A 21,841-nucleotide genomic window follows, 5' to 3' on the forward strand; every position below is an offset into this window, starting at 1 on the left:
ATGGCGGGGGTCCCACTTCGCACTTTTCTGTGTCTCTAAGGTTTGCACTGAGCAGTTGTTTGCTGTTTGCGCTCCATGCTGGGGATAAGAAGAAAACAAATGAGTGAGACCAGCCCCTGCCCTCAGGGAGCAGCGAGTCAGATGGGGGAGACATGGTGCCCCCAGTCTAACAAGGAGTTTCCTATGGGGAGCGGGGTCTGTCCTTTCTTCCCCGACTCCTCTGCGGGGCCCAGAACATGGTCGAGGGGAACCTTTCCCCCCTTTCCTTCATGTTGCCATCCCCAGCCAGGCAGAGGCAGGCCAGGGTGACGGGGTGGGCCTAGCACCTGGCCTGCGTCTCCCCTCTTGTTACCCTGAGCCAGAGCTGGAGCCTCTCCTGGACCAGGGAGGCTGGGTGGATTCCTCCACGATTTTAATTCAGTGTTCTGAGCCTCCCTCTCCCAGCTGGGCTGCAGTCTGGTTCAGGGAGGGGGGAGGGGGCACTGACGAACTGGTGTTAGGATCGGATCCGTTGGGTCTTTGCAGGAAGCAGATGATACTTTCTGAGGGTTCACTGCAGGAAGTGTAATGAAGGGAGCACGGAGAGTGTGGGCAGGTCTAGGTGCAGCTCCAGGGACTAGCGGCTGTGGGGAGTCCTTACCACCCCCGGGCCTGGAGGGGCGGGGAGGGGGGCGCTCTTACTAGAACCCAGTCAGTGTTGCTGCCCTGGGAAGGGGGCCAGCGGGACAGGCGCTGTGCCCTTAGGGAAGGAGCACAGCACTGCCAAAACCAGGGCCTGCTGGGAGAGGGGCAAAACCCCCTGACTTCTCTCCCCTCCTCCCCTCCCACCACTTGCCCTCTCAGGCCTCTGCAAGTCAGAAGGCAAAGACCAAAGAGGCCTGGGTGACTCAGGCCATGGGGGGCAGACCCTGTCTCCCACCGCGGAGGCTCGGGGGTTCAGAGAAAGTCTGAGAGTGGATGGGGAGAAGGAGCCAAAACAAATTATCAAGGAGAGCGGCTGCAGACTCACACCCAGCCCCCAGGGAAGTGACCTGACCCAAGAGGTCAGCCAGTGGGCGGAGTGGGAGCCACTCCTCCAATACACACAGGAACCCCCTCTCGCTTTACAGGCTCTCTCCTGCTGCCTCCCAGAGCTTTGGCAAATTTGTTTCCTCCATCCCCACCTCACTTCCTGCCCCTGCCAAGTCCACTGGAGGCCAAAGGGTGGGAGGGTCTAGGAGGTCTCAAAAGAAGGGGTGCCTAAGGGCTTCATGAGCTGCCTGATGAAAGGGTGGGGGCGGGGAGAGCTTCAGGCCAAGAAGAAGAGAAAGGGAGGGGACCGAATATTTCTGAGCCCTATGATGTGAGGTAGCGGATCCAGCTCGGGGCTTTCTCATTCATTACTCACTCCCCCACATTCACCAAAACATTCCTGAGGATGGTATCAGCATTTCCATTTTGGGCTCAGAGACGTTATGTGACTTCTCAAACATTGCACAGCAAGCAAGTAATTGAGAGAGTCAGGATACAGATTCACATCTGCCTGAATTCAGGGAAGAATAAGGGAGATAAAAGTTGGTCTGAAAAGATGTGGGAAGGTTAGAATGTGGGCAAAGGCTGAGCAGGATCCCAATCCCAGAGCCAGGCAGGGGCAGGGGGCTCAGTGGCTGATGGGGAGTGAGTCTGAATGGTTTTGCTTTCACGCTTCTGGAGAATATGCTGGTGTGATGGAGAGAGTATCCCTGGCTCCCCACAAAAGCCATAACTGGGGTGGGAGGTGTCCAGCTCTGATTGTCCTTCCTGTTCCAGGCCTTGCCAAGGCTGCCATTGGGATGGGGAGGGTGTTGTGATTGGAGTGGGGGTGGGCCAGGAATCTTGGGCAAAGACCCTAGGGATGGGCTGAGGAGGACTTGGTGCGGAGTGGGGTGGGGATTGCTCTCTCTTTAACCCCAACGAACAATTTTAACTGGAGATGAGTTTTGGTTAGCAAAGGGCAAGAGAGTTAGGACATAACAGAGCACAGCACAGTATAGGGGGGAGAAGGAGAGAGGGTCGGTGAGGCCAGGGCCCAGGGCCCAGCACTGAGAGTGTCTGGGGTGGGGGGGTGGGAGGGACAGTAGAGTGGGAGGCCCCGTGGCCAGTAGCGTGGGTGGTTTAGGGAGAGAAGAGGGGACTGTCAGAGGGTCAACTTCAGGCCAGGGCTCTCTGGGCCTAGAGCCCAGGGGTGGGGAGCCGGTGAGGTAAGGATAGAGGGCACTGGGGACGGGGAGACTCTCAACATAGCTGTTGCCCCGACTATGGGGGTCCTCTGGCTCCTACTTAGTCAAACCTGCTCTGGCCCAGCTCCTAAAATGAAAGGACACCCCTCCCCCAGCCAGGCTGCCAGTGTTGGAGGGGCTGTGAGGGAAGGACCTGGGGAATTTTGTGTGCCTCTGTGTGTGTGTGTGTGTGAGGGAGGGAGAGAGAGAGGCAGAGAGGGAGAGAGACAGACAAAGACAGACAGAGCGAGACTTCCTTGGACCTAAATGCTTAAGACAGCCCAGGAGATGGGTGGGGCCGGGAACTGCCCTCGCTGAAACTTGGCCGGCTAGAACAATCCAGAAAAAAGCTGAGAGAATAGAACCAGTAAGATGCAGACTCCCTGAAGCCAGCCTCATTTTTTACAGGTGAGTAAACCGAGGCACAGAAAGGGGAGTGGCTGGTCAAGATCACACAGGGCTTAAAGGGAGAGTCTCCCTGCCCCGGGGCCAGGCCCTTACCTCTCCTGCTCACCACCGGACAGGCGGCTGCCTTTGCTTTGCATCCAGGGGAAATGTCATTTTCCCCGTCTTACAACTGCATTAGAAAGAACAGCCCCTTTCCCAGAGTTGACGGGAGAAGTAAATACCTCAGTACGAGGAAAGCGTTTACAACAAATGGTGCCTGGCACATAATAAGCACCCCATAAATGTTAGGAAATCAGGATGATGACGTGGTGATGACGAATGTCGCTGGTTTAAAGGGAACCACCATGTGACAGTGAGTCCGATCTTGCCCTGTCTGCGCTGAGCCCACAGAACTGGACAGCCTGTCCGGGAGGGGAGGCAGGGCAGCCCCGGGTGTGAGGGGTCCACCTGTCCCTCCGCGTCATGGGCGCAGCGGTGGCCTGTCCCCTGGCCCTGCGTGTGCACACTCTGCATTCGCTTCCCGGTGTCTGCCAGGAGGGTCCTCTCTGACTCATGCGTGTCCAGGCCTCTCATCCTGGCCAGAGGTGTGATGGTGTCAGCCTGGAAGCCCCCCAGGGTGGAGCCGAGTCTGGCATCACCAATTGCTCAGTGGAGCCTGTCTGGCCAGCCCCGAGCCCCGAGAGGGATCAGCAGAGGCCCTGCCTGCCAGTAGCCACTAGCCTGCGCAGCCCCGCCTCCTGCCGTGTCCCCGGGCCGCTGTGCGACGCCAGAAGCTGAGATGGCGCGTCACGCCTCCTCGGGGATGACGCACACCTTGCTGCTACTTGACACACTCATCGAATCCCGGCACAGCAGCCCGGCTTTTATCTCCCTTCGCGGAAGAAGAAGCTGATGCAAGATGTGAAGTGATTTGCACGGGTCACCAAAACCGTGAGCCAGGTAAGCTGGCTCCGAGCTCTGCACCCTGAACAGCCGGGCTCTACTGCTCCCAGGGGCCCGCTTTCCCTCCACGTCAAGGTCAAGGTGGTGCGAGGGAACGAGGGACTTGGTTGCTTGCCCGCACGCTGCAGGACAGCGTTCTCAGACTGCCCTGTCGCCGTCAGCACGGGTACCTCCCCTCCCTCTCGTCTGTGGCTGGAAGCCCTCACTGCCTCTTCTCCTCTATGGTTTCCGTGCCGAGGTCTGACTCTGTTCTTGCACCTTTCCCAGATCCAGACCTCTCCTGGTGGCTCCCAACACGGTTTCTTGCGGCTTTTCCTCGCACTCCACACCGCTCACTATTCTCTACGTTCCCACCCCGCTCTCCCTCTCCCTGTCTGGGTTTTGCCTCAGGGCTCCAGCGACGCCTCTCGTTGGCTGTGGAGCAGACATTTGCAGGCAACTGGCCAATCAGAAGCCTTCCTCTGCCCCACCGTGGGTACCACGGGCTTGTTCTCCCTGGGCAAGGGCAGGCATTGTGAGCTTGGGTCCGGGTGTGTGTGGGGTAAAGGGCTTGATGGGGGTGAGAGGGACTCGGTCTAACAGGCCAGGCATGGGGAGAGAGGGCCTCAAGGCGAGGTAGAGTTGGGACCATGGAAACCAACCCAGCACTGGCTTCTCTGTCTCTCCCAGTTTTGAGTTATGGGTCTTCTCTCCGGAGTATGTTAAGTACAAGGAGGCCAGGCCAGTTCCAGGCCTCCAGCAATCTCTTCCACACTTCCATTTTGCTCTGCCCAGCCTGTGGGCCTTAGGAGGGCATGGACCCTGTTGTTTACTCGCTGGTGTTTGCTCCTCGGTCTGGCCTTGGTCCACTTAGGGCCAGGCCAGATGGCGTAAGATAGATGGTGTAACAACCCTTCCTTCTTGCTTGGCCTAAAGTCTGCCCCTGAACCAATTTCAGGAGGGCTCTGAGGCCGAGGTGTTTGTCCACAGGGAGCGGCCACATGGAGCCCCCTGGGTCCCTGTGCCACCACGTGACTACAGTGAGGGGGGCTGAGTCACAGTCACAGGCATCCACCAAGGCCAAGACCCAGTTGCCCCTGGTGACCCTCAGGTGTGGCTGCAACGACCTCACAGGATGTGTGCCGCCTTAGCGGTAACCCTAAGCGGGAGAAACGCTCCCGTGAGACAGTCCATCTACATACTGAAGTGAGGTCTGCAAACCCTACGTGGCCTTGCAAACTGTGATTGGAGTTTTCAAATGCAGAGGGCTGGGTGAGGCTGGAGGAGCCCACTGGCCCGCCCCTGGCGGGCGTGAGGAAGCCCTAGGGCAAGGATCCGCAGCCAAAGTGGGACCAGTTGCCTGCTGGCTGTCTCAGCCCTGACAATGATCAGCAAATCTTCAGTGAGTTTACCTAGAAGGTCTCTGGAGGTGAAGGAAGACTTGCACTTGCGCCTTCAACTCATCCCTTCCACCAGGGAGTCCTGGGCAAACTCACCTGGGAAGGGAGTAGATTCTCGCCGTGTGTTTCAGTCTCAGATGCTGCCTTTGTCTCTGGCTGTGTATGTCAGTTAGAATTACCCGTGGGTGTGAGTACAAACAAGCCCCAAAATACTGTAGTCAATAAGATCGACATGTATTTCCCTCACCCATAAATGAAGTCTGGAGGTATTCGGTCCAGGTTTGTTATGGGAGCTCTGCAACCATCAGGAACCCAGGCTCTTTCTATCTTACTCTGTCACCAAGCTCAAACATGGCCCCTACCTCATGGTGCGATGTGGTTGCCGGTTGCCGGAGCTCCAGCCACGATATCAGCATTGCAGCCAGCTAGAAAGAGGAAGTAGTGAAGAGGAGCATACTCCCCCCCCCATCCGGCTTTGAAAAGTCACATTCGTAAGTCACACAGGATACTTCTCTGTGTATTCTATTGGGCAGAATTTAATCATATAGCTGCAAATAGCCTCAAGGGGAGATAAAGAAAAAAGTAGTCTTTAGTCTGGGTGGTCACGTGCCAACCTTAAAACCAGGGTTCTTGTTGCTGAGGAAGAAGATGGAACACGTACTGAGGTATAGCTAGTTGTCCTCTCCACAGCATGAGGCCTGGGTAGAGGGTTCTGGACGCTGCATGATTCCCATAGGCTCCTCTGGACGGCAGCCGGGCTGTGGCAAACGGGGTTCCGCCTCCCCATCTGCACTCTGCCTGCAGCTTCGGGGCTTGAAGTTCTCTTTGGAGCTGTGGTGGTAGCAGGAACCCGCCCTCCCTGGGGTCTCTAGCAGGGAGAGGATGAGTTTGATGATGAAGGCCAGCCACGCCATCCCAAAGAGGATCCACAGGGACACTGTATTCTTGTACCACAGCGGGTACCTCCGGGAGGGGTCCATCCCTGGGGGAGAGGCAAGGTCAGAGGGTGGAGGCCTGGGAAGGTCGAGGCCCCATTCCCAAACAGAAACAGACACGCACATGTGTGTCTTGATGCATATGTGCAGAATTTGGGAAGTTCAAACTGGTCTGAGATTGCTGGCCTTGCGGCCCCCTCTGTAGGACTCTAGGAAGCCTCCTTGGGTTGACACCTTGGGTTTAGAAGCTGAATTTCCTCTTTGGCTTTCTGACAGACTCTGTGCTCTATCCCAATGGTTCTCAAAGTGGGGTCCCTGGACCAGCGGCATCAGCATCTCCCGAGAGTTTGCCAGAAATGCAAATTGTCAGGCCCCGTGCCAGACCTACTGAATGCAAACTCTGGGGGTAGGCCCAGCAATCTGTGTTTTAATAAGCCTTCTAAGAGATTCTAATGCCCTCTCTGTTGTTTGCCTGTCTCTGTGTTTGGTTTCCTCATATCTAAACAGAGGCAACTTGCCAGGAGCTTTCAGAAGAAGAGATGGAGCCACTGGAATTTGTATCCTGCCTTGGTCCTTCCTAGCTGGGTGCCTTCGTCTGCCTGAATGGTCCCTCAGTTGTCAAGTGGGGAAGATGATTATTTTCCAAGCCCCCGGCTTTCAGAATGAAATCATAAACTCTTCTCGCAAGGGCCTTATGGACTCCTCCAGCCTCGATCTGCACACCTCTTCCCGCTGAGGGCTCTGCTTGACACTCTGGGCTGTCCCCTCTTTCTCCTTCTATCATCACTCCTGCCCCAGGGCCTTTGCATTTGCTATCCTCCCAACTCAGAGTGCTCTTCATTTCCAATTCCTCTTGGCCTAGTTAACTCCCCCTCATCCTGCAGATAGATCTCAGCTAGTCTTCACTTCCAGAGACTAGGCTGAGCCCCTCTGTTACTCCCTCCTCCAGCCCAGGTGCTTCTGCTGGGGAAGCTGCTTAGTCTCACTGGGCCTTGACTTCCTCATCTTCAAGATAGAGACAACGAGAACTCCACACCTTCCAGGACTGTGTTCAAATATCTGAGGTTCTCAGAATGGTGCCTGGCACATAACAGGTGCCCAAGACGTGTAGTCGGGTCATTGTGTTACTCGCCACTAGACCCCGGCACGGGCGCCCCCAACATAGTCAGGACTGGAGAAGTAATGGCCGAGGGAAGGACAGGTGGAGGTCCTTGGGAAGCTCAGCCTGCTCTGTGACGTAACTCTTCCCTCTTTCCTAGGGCTCTCTCTTGCCTCCCTCATCAGATCTGGTTTATTCAAAGGGTGAGATCTACCTTATGTCCTCAACATCTTTTTCTGTCTTCGTGTCCTGTCCCACTGCCCCTCTGTCTACCCCCATCCTGTCCAGCTGGCCCCAAGATAACCTCTCTTTCCTGTCATTCGAGCCTGGGCCCCTCTCCTGGGCCCCAGCTCGGCAATGAGCCCGCAGCCTACCTCGCTGCCTGGCAGGAGCCAGGATTGGATTAAGCTGATTGGGTTATGGAGCCCAGATTCCGCTGGCGGTCCCAAATGAGATCAGCAGTGAGCCAGCTCCCTGCCCTTCCCACCCACCAATTCGGCTTGCTCCTGGCAACTGAGGGGAGGAGGTGTCTTACTCCTCTTTTATTTCATTGTTTTAGCCAAAGTCATAGTGGCGGGAGATCTGGCAGCAGCTGGCAAGGCGCTCCACTGAGTTGCAAATGCAATTGGGGACCTGAGGGTATGAGGCCAGGCAGAAGCAGGCAGCTGGGATGGGGTGCTGCTCTGGCTACAGGCTTCGGGGAAAGAGGAGCGGCTGTAAAAACGATACCCCCATGGTTGCTGACACAGGGACAACGGACACCCCGAGTCCATGTCGTGGACCTCAGGATTCCCATCCAAGGAAAGGGTTTGACCTTGTCCTTGGAGGACAAGAAGGCGGAGAGACATGGAGCAGAGGTGGGGGTGGGGTTTGTCCCTGCTTAACTGTGGAAGATTCTGCAACCCAGGTGTCCTGGCTTGGGAGTCTGTCCTTGACCTGCTGCTCTTGGAGTGCCTGCTCCAGGACCTTAGTCAACCTCTTTCCCCACTCTGGGCCTCGGTTTCTCCTTGCACATGAGACACTCAAGGGTTCTCTGTGTCGTCACTTGCCTCAGGGCACTGACGTGGCTGCAGAGGGAAGCTGAGCGAGTGGCACACCTCTGGAGATGTGGTGAAGGAACAGCTCTGCCCAGCGCCCCTCGGTGGGAGTGGTCTGCCCGGGGGCTTAAAGGCCTCCTCTTGTGGACTGGAACCAGACCTCCTCAGTCAGGATGTCCGGTGGAAGGGGGCTCTGGGAAGTCTTTGCTCTGTACTCCAGCCTCCCTGGCTCAGCCGCTCCCCACAGGGTGGCTCCCAGGAAGCGGGGACCCTGCTCAGCGCTCCGTGCTCCAGCAGAGAGGGCTTGTGGATGTCACTGGCCCTCCCTTGATGCTGCTGGAGGCCTTTCCTCGCATTTTCAGGGTGTCCGTGTCTAGAGACAGCGGCTCCTCCTCCGGCCCACCCTGCCTCAGGGGACTGTGGCACCTCAGGACGTCCTCACAGACATTCCCCTTCAGCCCCACGGTGGCCTCTCTAGGCAAAATTCCAGGGCAGCTGTCCCCCGGGACCGGACTCTGGGGGACGTGCTGATCAGTGGGCATGAAGAGACTGCAGCTAAGAGTCCTGCTCCCACTTTTCCTCCCCTCTCCTTGCACAGGACACCCTCAGAGAAGCAGGCCTTCTGGGTTCAGGACTAGCCCCGGGACAAAGCCTGAGTTTCATGCTCTGAGCCCTGATGGTGCGGGAGGCTGTGGCAGGACACATCACATACACAGGCCTGGGCTGAGGCTGCTCTGGCTGAGCCCCAGGTGGCCCGGTTGCAGGGTGGAAGAAGGAGGGCTCAGAATAGAGAGGGAGGCAGGGCTCAGCCACCCAGAGGGCCCTCCCAGGCCTAGTCATGGATTTCGGACTCTATCCTAAGACTGTGGGAAAACACTGAAGGTTTTCAGAGAAGCTGGCCAGGTGATATGATAGCATCTGTCATTTTTAAAGGTCCTAAGAGCCGGTGGGAGGGGGACAAAGACATAGGCTGCACAAATCCATGGGTGCCATCCCATTGTGCTCTGTGTGAATGGCAACCCCTTAGGGTTGTGCAGTGCCCAACCTGTGTAACCAGCCATATACAACAGCCCTGCCTGGACTAAGGAGATGGCAGTGGAAATAAAGAAGAGAGGACAGATCCAAGAATCTCTCTCTGAGCTGTGAGGTGGGTAGATGAGGCCCTTGGAGCCACTGGGCTCAGTTCTCCTCAGGCACATCTCTCCACTTTGAGGATAGGAGTGGGACCATACCCAGTTGGAGGAAACCTCAAAGATTTCCTTCCAGAGCAACAAGCTTCCTCCCAGGATGAAGGATACCAGAAAGGGACAGCATGAGGTCTCTGACATAGAACCCTTCTTCCTAAGGAAAGAGAGGTTCAGGGAAGGGGGCCCTGCACACAGGTGAGAAAATCATCACCTAACCCACTCCCCCCATTTTATACATAGGAACACTGAGGCCCAGAGAGGGAATGTGGGAGGTGGTCTGGAAAGAGTATGAGTTTGGGAGTCAACAGATCAGAATTTGAGCTGGCTGTGCAATCTCAGGCAAATGGCTTGGCCTCTCTGAGCTTCCGCTTCCTCCTCAGTAAAATGGGTGTGACAGTTGTCACTCTAGGTTGTTTGATGAGTTAGCTGCTTGGTCCTTTGTAGGACTTCATTTCGGTATTCCAGGCTGGGTTCTGTCTCTACGGACGTGAAGAAGGACAGAGCCTCCTCCCTAACTGAGGGCCAGGGATCTGAGGGAGGGCGCAGAGCCCCTTGGGACCAGTGTGCTGGTGGTACAGAGGCCACTGCTCTTGCAGGGGAGGGCAGCGGACCGGAATGATGAGGCTAAGCTGAGGGCCCAGCGCCCCCGAGGCCCCACAGAATGTCCCTCCACCGCCACCTGCTGGGCGGCTGCCATAGCTTTATGAGGCAAGGCCCCGGCTTCTGGCCCCGCGCCTTGTCCACACTGGGTGGTGACCGCTGCTGATTCAACCTCACCTTGGGCCTTCTGGACCACACAGCCCTTCCTTGCTGGCGCTCAGAGTTTGTCTGCCAATTGTTTTCCAATGAGGGCGGGGGAGGCTCGCATTTCCTGATTCTCCCAGACTCTCCTGCCTGGTCCCTGCAGCCTGTGGTGTGGAACGTAGGGCCCTCGGCCCAGGGAGAGTGGGGCGCTTGGCGTTTCATGGGGCAGGGTGAAGTGGGGAGGACAGATGCTGGGACAAGGAAGGATCAGGGAGGAAGGTCAGGGACTCCCCTAACTTGGTGAGTGCTCATAACAACAGTTGAGCCTCGGACATTTCCAATGCTTGTCCAGAGGGCCCGGAGTGTCGCTTACAGCCAGCTCCAAGCCCGGGGTCAAACTCCGGGTGTCGCTTTTTAGCTGGACCTTGGCCCCATCACACGACAAAGTAGGCTGAACTGGCCAAGGACCGTGTCCTCTGGACTTTGGGCCTGCAAGCCCCCATAGGGCCTGGTGCATAGCAGGTGCCAGCAGACAGAGCAGGCAGGGGGCAGCCTCACAGTGGAGTGCCCAGGCCACCCCTGCCGCCGCCTGCAGGGCTCTCTCACCAATCACGTAGTCGCCGAAGCCCACGGTGCTGAGGGTGATGAAGGCGAAGTAGAAACCCTCCACGTAGCTCCAGCCCTCCACGTGGCGGAAGAGCAGCGGGGGCAGCAGCAGGAAAAGCAGGAGGCCCGAGAGGAGGGCGCCGGCGCCCGCAAGCCACCGAGCTTTGGTCGGGTCCTGCAGGTGCACATAGAGCCCCGGCCCCCGTGTGGCCTCTACCCAGTGCTGGGGGGACAGACAGGCTGGCGGGGGGTCCTGAGCAGGAGGCAGGGCGAACGCTCCCTGCCAGGAGGAAGGGGCTGTCCCCTTGGGGCCCCTCCACCTTGTCTGTGTTCTCCCGGTTCCTGGGCAAGACCTTGGCTGGCTTGTACCCTTCCCGTCCCCCAGGGGCCATGGCGTCTCCCCCACTGATACCCCTTTATTACTAAAGACCCCCATTCTGGGCAGTGGCCTCCAACCCCACCACATCCCCACCAGGAACCCTGCTTCCCAGAAGTAACCCCTGCTCCCCTGGGGCCCCCAATTCCCACTACCGGGCTCACCTTAGAAGTAAGCCACCCGTCCCCGTGCTCCCACAGCCCCTTCACCTGCCGGGCGCCCCCCAGCCTGCGGGCACAGCGGTGCATCCCCCGCTGCATGAGATGCCCCAGCCGGTTGAGCACCACGAGGTTGAGCGGGATCCCCACAAGAGCGAAGAATATGCAGAAGAGGCGGGCGGCCATCGTTTGGGGGCTCAGGTTGCCATAGCCTGACGAGAAGGAGGCACATCAGGGGCCATTTGCATCCCCAGGGGCCGTCACTCCTCATCCCCTCCAGACCTGGCAGCTGGTATTTACAGAGGCCTCGGGTTCCCGCTCCGGGACTCTGCCTTCGTTCCCCCAGTCCCACCTTACAACCCAGCTTCCAAGTGGGGGTTATGCCCGGCATTTTACAGACTGGAGGACAAGCTCCAGGAGGCTCAGCCGTGTGTGTGAGCGCAAACCCACCCAGTGTGGGACTCCCTTCCCTCCCTTCGTCTCCCCCTCTGTGGACAGACAAGGACGTGGAGAGGGGCTCGGAAGGGTGTGGAGCCTGCCGGTGCTGCCCCTCCGGGACCGACACCGTTCCAGCCCCAGCCCTGCTGCCTCCAGGCTCCTGTCTCTGGGCGTGGCCCCCAGGCCGGTTGTCCCTGACTCATGCGGCCCCCCTCGCAGGCAGTCTTGCTTGGGGCTCCCACCATCTTTCGGGCTCCTTCTTCATGCTTCAAAGACCTCCTTCCCCTCTCCCGATACATCTCTTGCACATCTGATTTTGTCTTGATACCTGACTTCCAGAGGGGCTCCCTCCCAAACTCCTTGGGAGTGAGGGGTGGTGGATGGATGTCAGGTGCCCTGGGGGAAGAGGAGGTTGGCTATCTCCTCTGTCATGAAGATAAGGGATGGGGAGGCTAGGGGGAGAAGGAGGCGTTCCTCAAAGGATTCGGTCAGCCTGGGCATTCTTTCCTCCGTCATTCCTCTCCATCTCTGCCCCCCCACTTCTTGGTCAGCACTGCTGTCTTGTCTTGTGTCAAATGCAAGCCTGATTATATCGTCTCCCAGGTTATGAGCTGTCATTATTCCTTGCGTCTACTGAGGAAAGCCCAAAGTCTTACCCAGCCCATCTCCGAGCTTGTCTGGTCCCCCACTTTCCCAGTTCCCGCCATACTCCTGCCCTACTGAACGCCCAGGCCTCCTCCTGCCTCTGTGCCTTTGAGCATGACTCTCCCTCTATCGAGAGCCTGCTTCCTTCCTTGCCTGCCTAGTGCAGCGGCTCGGCCAGCGCTCTGCCAGCTCTGAGGGTAACCCACCGTATGAGCGTGATTTGTTTCCAAGTCTGCCATTCAAGGGTCATGAGCCCCTCAAGAGCATGGGCTGAGTCGTAATCAGCTTTATATCCTCAGCAACTGGCACAGATCTGACACCTCATAAGTGCTCACCAAATGTGTCTTGAATGAGTTTAAGGATGAATGAATGGATGAATGAATGAACGAACGAGTGGGAAATACAGGAATGAATAAGTAAATAGAAGAACAGGTGCCCTGCCCCCTGCCCCCCGGGGGTGCAGACTGGGTCAGCACTCCTACATACTCCATGCTCGCTTGTACTGCTTTACCTCCCCCCACCTTACTGAGGGCTCTCAGAGGGCATAGTCCCAAGAGCGGCCAGAGCATGCACTCGTCTAGTGCGTGGGCTTTGGAATCAGAGGTGCTTCCTGCATCTGAATCCAGCTCTGCCCCTTGAAGGCTGTGGGACCTTGGGCAAGTGGCTTGACCTTTCTGAGCTTCTGTGTCCTTGTCTGCAAGACGGGGTTGTGGACACCTACCTCACAGTGTGCACGGGACCGAAGGAAGCAATGGAGGTGCGCCATAGATGGGGATGGGCACCCTCAGGCATCGAGTATACAGAAGGTGCCAAAGGAACGTTTGCTTCATGAGTGGATGAATGACTCACGTCCACTGGACCAGCTTCTGGTCTGAGGACATCAGCAGCCTCCTGTAGAGGCCTGTGCATCCTCCATTTCTTGGCCTTCCTAGGATCCCTCGCCTAAAGGAAGGAGCTCTCTTTGGGCATGCAGGGAGAGAGGTAAGCGTCTCAGTAAACCTCTCTGCCCGACTCCTTCCTGATCCCCCCTTGTCTAGCTGTGGGTCCCCCCAAGTCCTATCCTCTGTCCCTGGGGTTCTTTTCTAACCTGTGGAATGGTGGCACTTAGATTCCAAATCTGGGAGGACACCCCCCCGCCCATGAAGCTCCTGCCTTTCTCAGACTGACATTAAGTGAGTTTTCCCCTCCCCATCATTTGCAGCCAACCCTAGGTCAGTACAGTCAGTGGACACCAGTGAAGACCTCATTTGCCTGTTTAATGCTTGGTGACCACAGCTCCACGTAAGCCACCTCTCACTTCAGCAGGCCTCCCACCTGTCACCTCGTTTACTTTGCTAGTCCAGCCCCAGGACATCCTGAGAGAGCCCTACCAGGAAGGCCTTGTGTGGCTGCCCTGTGCCTCCTCCGAAGTCAGCTCTCATTTCCAACCCTCTGCAGTAGCCTAGTTCTCCTTCCTGTTGGCCAAGCCCACCAGCCACACTCCTACCTCAGGGCCTTTGCACTTGCTTCCCCAGATATTTACATGGCTTTCTCCCTTATTTTGTTCATGTTTCTGCTTCAGTGTTACTGTATCAGCAAGGCCTTCGATGGCCACTCTCTATAAAATAACCCCCCATCAGTATCAGACCCTTTACCCGACATTATTTTTCTCGAAGCACCTCCCGCCTCCTGAATATTGTCTATGTATCTGTTTGTTTGTTGGGTGTCCTCTTGCACTAGAATGTCAGCCCCCCAAGGGCATGGACTTGCCAGTTTCCACTCACCATTGTTGCCCCGGAGCTGTCGGGCTCCCATAGATACTAAGTCTGTTTGTTGAATGAATGCGTGGCTGTTTAAGTGAACGAATGAGCAGGGACGGAGCTCATAAGCGATGGCCAATTTGGGAGCTCAGGCCTGCTTGGCTGGTCTAGAAGTGTTCGAGGGCCTGTCAGACCCTATTTCATTTTGAGTCTTGGAAAGTACAGCCCTTCCCGGGTGCTGGATCCAGGGCCCCAGGGATGCCAAAGAGGCAGTTCTCTATTGCTCCTCTCAGATTACTCCTTCCTTTCCTCGTGGAGTGTTCCATAGGTACCCTGTTTCCTGTCTCTGCCCCCCTCCTCTCTCTGCATGCTCTCCACATGCTTGTGCGTGTGCGTGTGGTCAGAATCACAGGGTCGNCGTGGAGTGTTCCATAGGTACCCTGTTTCCTGTCTCTGCCCCCCTCCTCTCTCTGCATGCTCTCCACATGCTCGTGCGTGTGCGCGTGCGTGTGCGTGTGGTCAGAATCACAGGGTCATGAGCTTCCCTACTGTCCACCCCAGAACGTCCTTCTCTTTCTTCCTGCTGTTTAGAATTCCCACTCTGTCTTGTAAACCTCCTAAAGGTTTGCACTACTGGAAAGAACAATATTGTCCCCCAGCTGGGTTTCAGATTCCAACTCTGCTGTTTACTAGTTATGCGACCTTGGGGGAAATTGTGCAATTTCTGTGTGCCTCAGTTTCCTCCTCTGTGATGGAGGTGAGGCCATATGGACAAAATGAAATCTCAGTTGTAAAAGAGCCCCTCACAGCAAGTAGACCATGTGTGCAGGGTGGGGCGGGCTACCCTTTCCTCTGCCCTCCTTCCCTTCAGAGAGAGCTGGCTCAGACGGAGTAAAGAGGAAGGGACAGGCCGCCAGATCAGAATTCAGAGGGCCGAAGGCCAGAGCCTCAGGCAAAGGGTGTAGGAGGTGTGGGGGGGTTAGAGACTAAAGACCCCCATACAACCAGGAGGCCTCCGCACAGTGACTGCGCCTCAACTTCCCCTCCTGCCCTGGGACTCAATGAGTGCAGGTGGAATGGGTATTTTTGGAAATCCTTAATGTGTTAATGTTTGTGGAGTGCCCATTGTTTGCAGGGCCTTGTTCTAGGCCCAGGGGGTGTAAAGAGGAATAAATACCATCCTGGCTAGTCCTTCCAGGGTCACAGGGATCCCGGGGTCCGAGGGGGGCTCCCAAGCATGCTTGACTCAAGGTGGAGGACTTCCCAAGCTCCTGTGTGGTCCTGAGACCCGTTTCCAAGAACTATTCGCTTCTTTACAACTAGATGGGGAGTCCTCTGGGTGCTCCTGCCTGGCTCCACTCTGGAGGACAGAGGCTGGCACCCTGGCTGCTTGGGGGAGGAGCCTGGCTGGCCCACAGCTGGTGGAGCAGTGGTGTCAGCCTGCCCCCTGGTGGTAAGTCTGGTGTCATGCAGGGCGGGGCGACCCCAAGGGCGAGGGGATGGGGCTCTGGACTTGAGTTATTTCCTGGGATTCAGAGCTGGAGGGACCTAGGCTGCTCTTCTCCTTCCCTTTCCAACAGCCCCCAGGCACCTTCCCAGGACAAGTCCTACCTTTGCCCTCCTGAAGGCAGGGCTTGGGAAACAGGAGAGAGAGGTCTGGCTCCCAGAATCCCTGTGTGTGAGGGAGGAAGGGGGCTTGGAGAAGATGGTGAGGGGGGTGAGGGCTGCCTTAGTGAGCTGGGGAGAGGCCTCCCAGAATGGCCACCTTTCCCCAATGCTGAGAACACCGGGTGGGAAGGCTCATTTTGGATTTCTGCCCCTCCCTCCTTCCCAATTTTCCCTTGCCCTTGCCTCCACCCCTGGGCTCAGTGTTGGGTGGGCTTGCTCCGGACACTGATGAAGCCGAGAAGCATCTTTACTGCTGCACAGGGGAGACCCTCTGCTTCCTGGAAGGTTGTGCAAGGCAGAAATCCTCCAGCACAGTGCTTCTCAAACTTGAGTGTCGCCCACAAACGTCCTGGAGACCTTGGTGAATTGCAGAAACGGATTCAGCAGATCCCAGGGGAGCCTGAGATTCTGCCCACAGGCAGGGGCAGGGGCTGACTACACTTGGAGTCGTGGGGCCCTAGCGACCCCTAGTCACGGGGCCCTAGCGACCCCTCCAAAAGGCACTGGTCCCCTGTTCCCCAGCCTCTAGGGAGAGGCCAGGCTCCCCAACCCCGCTCACTCTGACCCCATCCTGCTCTTACCAATGGTGGTGACGGTGGACACGGAAAAGAAGAAGGAGCCCATGAACTCCCAGCGCCCCATGCTGGTGGTGTTGCCAAGGACAATGTCCCCATTTTGGTACGCTTGGACGATGCCCTGGGAGAGAGGCTGCAGTGACCACTAGGCTCTGTGGGGCAACTGGGCCCCTGCACCCAAACACATACATGTGTGTGCATGAATACATGCACATGCGTGTGCTTGCAAACACACACACACACACTCATGGACAATCCTCACAACCACTCTATGATCTCAGCCCTTCCAGGGCAAGGAGGCTCTTCCCCTCCCCCCAGGGCCTCCCCAGGGGCAGGGACCATGGGGACAACTCCTTCTCTTCTTTACCCTAGAGCCCAGCTCAGCTCAGGGTGTCTCTCCGCTGGAAGAACACCATTCCCTCCCCCTCCCCTGCTCACTCCCATCCTTGCAACGAGCACTGTCAGGCAGGACACGTGGTTTTAGGGGACCTGGAGATGTAAGAGACGGGACCTCAGTCCTCAGCGGGACAGAAGCAGACTTAACTAATACAGTGCAGACAGTGCAGCTCTGGGCATTAAGGCACCATAGCTGCATGATCCTGGACAAGATACCCCACTTCTCTGTGCCTCAGTTTCCTTATCTGTAAAATGGGAATACTAATAGCACTTACTTCATAGAGGTGATGTGTGGGTTAAATGAGGTATTCGGTGTAGACTTAGAACAGTACCTGGGACATGGTAAGTGTGAGTGGTTGCCACCATCATCATCATGATTCCAAGTATAATAGGAATATCAGAATGCAGAGAGGAGAGGTGTTCATTCTGATGGGGATGGGGCAGAGGATTCGTGGAGGGGGTGATGTTTTAGTTGGGCCTTCCTCGAGGGTCGAAAGGGACTGCTCCTGATGGAAGGACATTTAGGGAGATGGGACAGCAGGGGCAGAGCCCGCGGGGCAGGACTGTGCCTGGGATCTAGCACAGGGAGACGAAAGGCAGTTGGGAGCCAGGCCATGTTCGGCTCTGCCATGCCAGGGATGGAGCAGCAGGCCTCTCCCAAGGTCATGAGCAAAGAGGAGGCAAGGTCCGCTTTGTGTGTTCTCTGGCAGCTGGCAGCAGAGGTGTGAGAGACTCTTGCAGGGGCGAGTGGCCTGCGTCCTGGCCCAGAGTGGTCCAGAAGGAACAGGGAAGAGATATTCAGAAGCCTAGGCCTCTGCCCCTATTTGGTGCGGGTAGTGAGGGAAGCCTCTAAGACCACAGTGAGAGTGTGCGGATGTGGGGCCAGTGACAGAGACTTGGAATAGGTGGAGGTGCAGGGCTGGGGCGGGGAGAGGGCTGCTTGCTCTTGACCTTGGGGGAATCTGAGGAAGTTGCATGTACCTGTCTGTACTCAGGGGGAGATCTGGGCTGGAGACACCAGGTCCTTATCTTGAGGATGGTTGAGGAAGGGGCGAAGTGCAGGTGGAGCAGAAGGGGGGTTGGATGGAAGCTAGGGAGATGAAAGCCCCGCGGGAACTTTGGGGAACACCCCCCAGATCTGCAATGAACCCCATCTTGGTGGTTAACCGGCCCAGCTCCCTGGCTATGCAGCCATGTACTTGTATTAAACCTCTTTGAGCCTCAGTTTCTTCTTCTCGAAAATGGGATGATGAATTGGTACCTACCTGTGAGGCAGCTGAGGATGAAAGGAGTTACTACAAGTCGATCCCCGCCCACCCTCCAACAATGCTGGATACACAGTGAGCGCACTCACTGCTCTCATTGCTGTCACTGTCATCCTCCCTGGGCTGATACCGCAGGTAAGGGAGGTTCACCACCTGTGCAAAGGGGGTGCCACCCCGCCTCCAGGACCAGGCAGTGCTGCTGCATTTGTGAAAGTGCAGAGGTGGGGGGTGGAGGTGCCGCGTGAGGTCCTTAGCAGACACAGTCCTCCCGCTGACCAGTGAGCCCAGACCAAGTGCTCAGGACTCTACCACTGCTCCAGGGCCTGGTCACTTCCCACCCAGAAATGTTTCCCTGCTGCCTTCTGGGGACTGGCTTCGGATTGGCCACTCTGGGACTGAGGCCCTGCCTTCCTTGGTGGAGGCGGCGCCCGGACTGCGGGACTGGGCATTCGGGGCTAGGGACACAGCTGTCTGGGTCCCCCGACCAAGGGAGGTCCCGGGACGTTAAAGCATCCGCCAGTTCTGGGTGGGTCCTAGTCGGGAGTGGCCTGCTGGGTCGAAGGAGACTTCCATCCATCTGAGATGCCCCCTTCCCCAACAACCCTCCCCTGCCTCCCCCTTCCCCCNCCCACCTTCCAACAATGCTGGATACACAGTGAGCGCACTCACTGCTCTCATTGCTGTCACGGTCATCCTCCCTGGGCTGATACCGCAGGTAAGGGAGGTTCACCACCTGTGCAAAGGGGGTGCCACCCCGCCTCCAGGACCAGGCAGTGCTGCTGCATTTGTGAAAGTGCAGAGGTGGGGGGTGGAGGTGCCGCGTGAGGTCCTTAGCAGAGACAGTCCTCCCGCTGACCAGTGAGCCCAGACCAAGTGCTCAGGACTCTACCACTGCTCCAGGGCCTGGTCACTTCCCACCCAGAAATGTTTCCCTGCTGCCTTCTGGGGACTGGCTTCGGATTGGCCACTCTGGGACTGAGGCCCTGCCTTCCTTGGTGGAGGCGGCGCCCGGACTGCGGGACTGGGCATTCGGGGCTAGGGACACAGCTGTCTGGGTCCCCCGACCAAGGGAGGTCCCGGGACGTTAAAGCATCCGCCAGTTCTGGGTGGGTCCTAGTCGGGAGTGGCCTGCTGGGTCGAAGGAGACTTCCATCCATCTGAGATGCCCCCTTCCCTGCCTCCCCCTTCCCCCACGCCCCCACTGGGTCCCCCATCCCCTGAGCAGTCTCTGTGTTCAGGGACCTCTGCATCGCCTGGACGCGTCCAGCCCCTGAGTCCGAAGACCCATAGTAGAACAGGATCGGCCAAAGAGCGCCCCTGTGACTGCCCGGGCTTCTCTCAGAGCGGGTCCGTGCACTCCGAGCTCCCGGCCCCATCCCACTCACTCGCTGGGACAAGCGCGCCCTGTACCCTTTCCTACCGCACTCAGCGCATCCTCGGACACTGCCCAGCGGCCCCTGCCCTCCTCTCCCCCAGTTCGCGTGTTTGCGCTCTCCGTGCCAGGGCTCAGGCGCGCCCTTCCGTCCTTGGCCCGCTGTGCGACCCCCGACACAGCGGCGCACTGGCCTGGTGGGACCCTCGCCCCGCCGCCTCCCCTGCAAGGCCCTGTCCCAGCTGCAGACGCACCCGGCAGGCCCGTCCAACCCCAGACCCGTGCTCAAATTCCGGTGTTGGCGCCTGGCAACCCTCTCCACCGGGCGCGCCGTGGTCTCTCCGCCCTACCCGAGGACTGACGGAGCACCGCGCTTCGCTCCCGCCACAGCCGCCCGTCCCGCCGCGGTCCAGCCCGACCCTCCGGCCCCCGCGCCCCCAGGCGTCCCGCGTCGACCCCTCCGCCTCTTTGTCCCCTCAGTGCTCCCGGCGGGCAGCCAAGGCGTGCCCCCTCGCCCCGGCCGTGCCCCGCCTGCCCCGCTCGCCCCTGACCCGGATCAGCGAGTCCAGCGCTGGGCCGTCCAGACACGTGAAGTTCTGCAGCAGCGCCCACTTTTCACGCTGGAACCTCGCGCTGGAATCACGCGCCGCGGGCCTCTCCAGCACCCAGAACACGCCGGTGCCCAGCGCCAGGTAAGCCAGGTAGCCGAGCAGGAGGAGCACGGTGCCTGGCACCGCGCACTCCGGAGCCCTGTGGTCGGGCGCCGCCCGGGCTCGGGGTCTGCACAGCGCCAGAGAGGCAGTGAGGCCGGGGCCTGGAGCCATGGGCCCGGACTGAAGTGGAAGGAGAGGGCTAGGAGCTCGGCTGGTCTCCTCCCCAGCCAACGCCTGCCTGTGGCCAGCAGAGGAGGCTTGCCGGGGGGAATGGGACAGCCCGGCCCCACCCTGCCCTGGGATCCAATCCCAGGGACAAAATGAGGCCGGAGCTGTGGGCATCTGGCCCCGCCTTGAGTGTGTGTGCAGTGCTCATCCCCCAGGCCTAGCTTAGGGAGAAGGGGAGGGCTGGGGGTGGACCACAGGTGCCCAGGTGGAAGGGGCCCAGAGCCCCCCAGTGTGTCCTACTGTAGGGAGCAGTGGGAGGGACTCCTGGAGACTGCACGCAGGAGAAAGAGAAAGTAGAAGCCAAGTTTATTGCCTTAGGGCCCCAGCCTAAGTTCTTAGACCCTGGGACCATCACCAAGCACTTGCCACCTATCAAGTCCTCCCTGGATCTCTTGCAACACCCCCTTTCCGTGGTGTACCCAAAGGCGAGGGACCCCAGCTGATCACCACTCGTCTCTGAACTTGAGAGGCAAGAGGAGTCTTGACCAGTGGGTTTGTCCATTCCCTGCTGCTGAAGAGGCCCAGGGTCCAGGTATGCAAGGAATTCCCCGGGGGTCTTCCGTTTCCCAGGCCTCTTCTCCATATCAGGAAGTTGGGCAGCGTAACCTGGGTCTCTTGCTGCAGTAGACCCTTCCCTGTGTGTGTCCCAGCTGGAGCCTTCTCTGAGTCGCAGCCGTGGCTCAGTGCTGTCCGAGCCCCTGGCCACTTATGGGTGGTCGTGATGGCGGATGCAGGGGCAGAGGTTTGGGGTCCTTGATGAGGCTGGGCTTTGGATGGGCTGGTCTCAATCTCTCCTCTCCTTCTGGCCAGAGAAGTCACGGTACCGCAGGAGAAAGGCCAGGCTTCCACGGAGCTCGTTTCCTGGGGCTCTCCTGGGATTTCCTGGGGCTCTCCTGGGATCGGCTGGCTCCCTGTTTTCCCAGGGTGTGTTTGGGAAGGCTCTTAAGACAGGCGCTCAGAGGGGGCGATGAGGTCAAGGGTGCCCTGAGGAGCCAGGGGAGGCCACACTCTGGAAGGTAGGTGGGACCCCCAAGATCTCCACCTTGCTGATGGACAGCTCCAGACCTCTAGGCAAGAGGAGCTGGTGGGCTTTGGGAGGCAGCTGCCAGCTTCCTGAGGGCCGACATCCTGTTTGCACAAAGATGTTCCAAAGTCCCTGCCCAGCCTCTCTCCTTGACCTCCCTGCCAGCCACTCCTATGGGCTCTTGTCATACTCGCTCTACCCCATCATAGCATTTGGGGTACTGGGTCGGACCTCTCTGCTTGTCTAATCCTTCTGGTGGACAAAACGCACACAGAGAGCAGGATCTTTCACTGTTGTACCCCCAGAGCCTGGCATTCTGCCTGACACACAGTAGAGGTCTGACAAATGCACACTGTGCTTGTATCAAGTGAGGTGAAAATAAAGTCATTCTTTGTCTGCTGTACTAGATAAAGTCTCCTGGGTCAGGGGAATGCAGGGAGGGCATGAAGTGGATTTGGCCAGATTGATCCCTGTCTGGATTCGGCTTTGCCAGGTCACATTTAGGGGAGTGGCTTTGGGACAACGATGCACGTCTCACTCTACGCACATCTGTCTTTCATCCTGTCCTACATCTCCTTGCAGTGACTTGCTCGGACATCACATCTCCTTTGCTCTCTGGAGAGCTCCTGAGACCAGCCCTGGCTGGGGAAGGAATGGGAAAGGACATGGCACAGGAAGTCCGGAAGGCATACAGAGGTAGGGGAAGCAGGAGGGGCTCCTGGAGCCACGG

At 58.0% G+C, this 21,841-nt stretch overlaps 1 protein-coding gene and 2 long non-coding RNA genes across 4 annotated transcripts; 2 read left to right on the forward strand and 1 right to left on the reverse strand.

The window, feature by feature from the left end:
* Positions 1-2,829: 2,829 nt before the first annotated feature.
* LOC117802330 lies at positions 2,830-18,454 on the forward strand. 2 transcript variants are annotated; one of them, XR_004625479.1, is made up of 3 exons: positions 2,830-3,584; positions 15,254-15,383; positions 17,846-18,454. It is a non-coding gene; the product is annotated as an uncharacterized LOC117802330 (long non-coding RNA). The 2 variants fall into 2 exon arrangements; XR_004625478.1 differs by lacking the exons at positions 15,254-15,383; positions 17,846-18,454 and adding exons at positions 5,311-5,457; positions 6,409-10,560.
* Positions 5,479-20,121, reverse strand: KCNK17 (potassium two pore domain channel subfamily K member 17). Its single transcript, XM_002926510.4, has 5 exons — positions 19,758-20,121; positions 16,180-16,294; positions 11,160-11,320; positions 10,575-10,749; positions 5,479-5,948 (listed from the first exon to the last, which is right to left on the reverse strand). Exons 1-5 carry the CDS (start codon positions 20,028-20,030, stop codon positions 5,638-5,640), a joined length of 1,035 nt encoding a protein of 344 aa, XP_002926556.2. The 5' UTR covers positions 20,031-20,121; the 3' UTR covers positions 5,479-5,637.
* On the forward strand, positions 19,785-21,808 carry LOC117802331. Its single transcript, XR_004625480.1, has 3 exons — positions 19,785-19,898; positions 20,513-20,619; positions 21,694-21,808. It is a non-coding gene; the product is annotated as an uncharacterized LOC117802331 (long non-coding RNA).
* Positions 21,809-21,841: the final 33 nt, after the last annotated feature.

This window comes from Ailuropoda melanoleuca, chromosome 5 (genome assembly GCF_002007445.2).
Source record: "Ailuropoda melanoleuca isolate Jingjing chromosome 5, ASM200744v2, whole genome shotgun sequence".
Classification (NCBI taxonomy): Eukaryota; Metazoa; Chordata; class Mammalia; order Carnivora; family Ursidae; genus Ailuropoda; species Ailuropoda melanoleuca.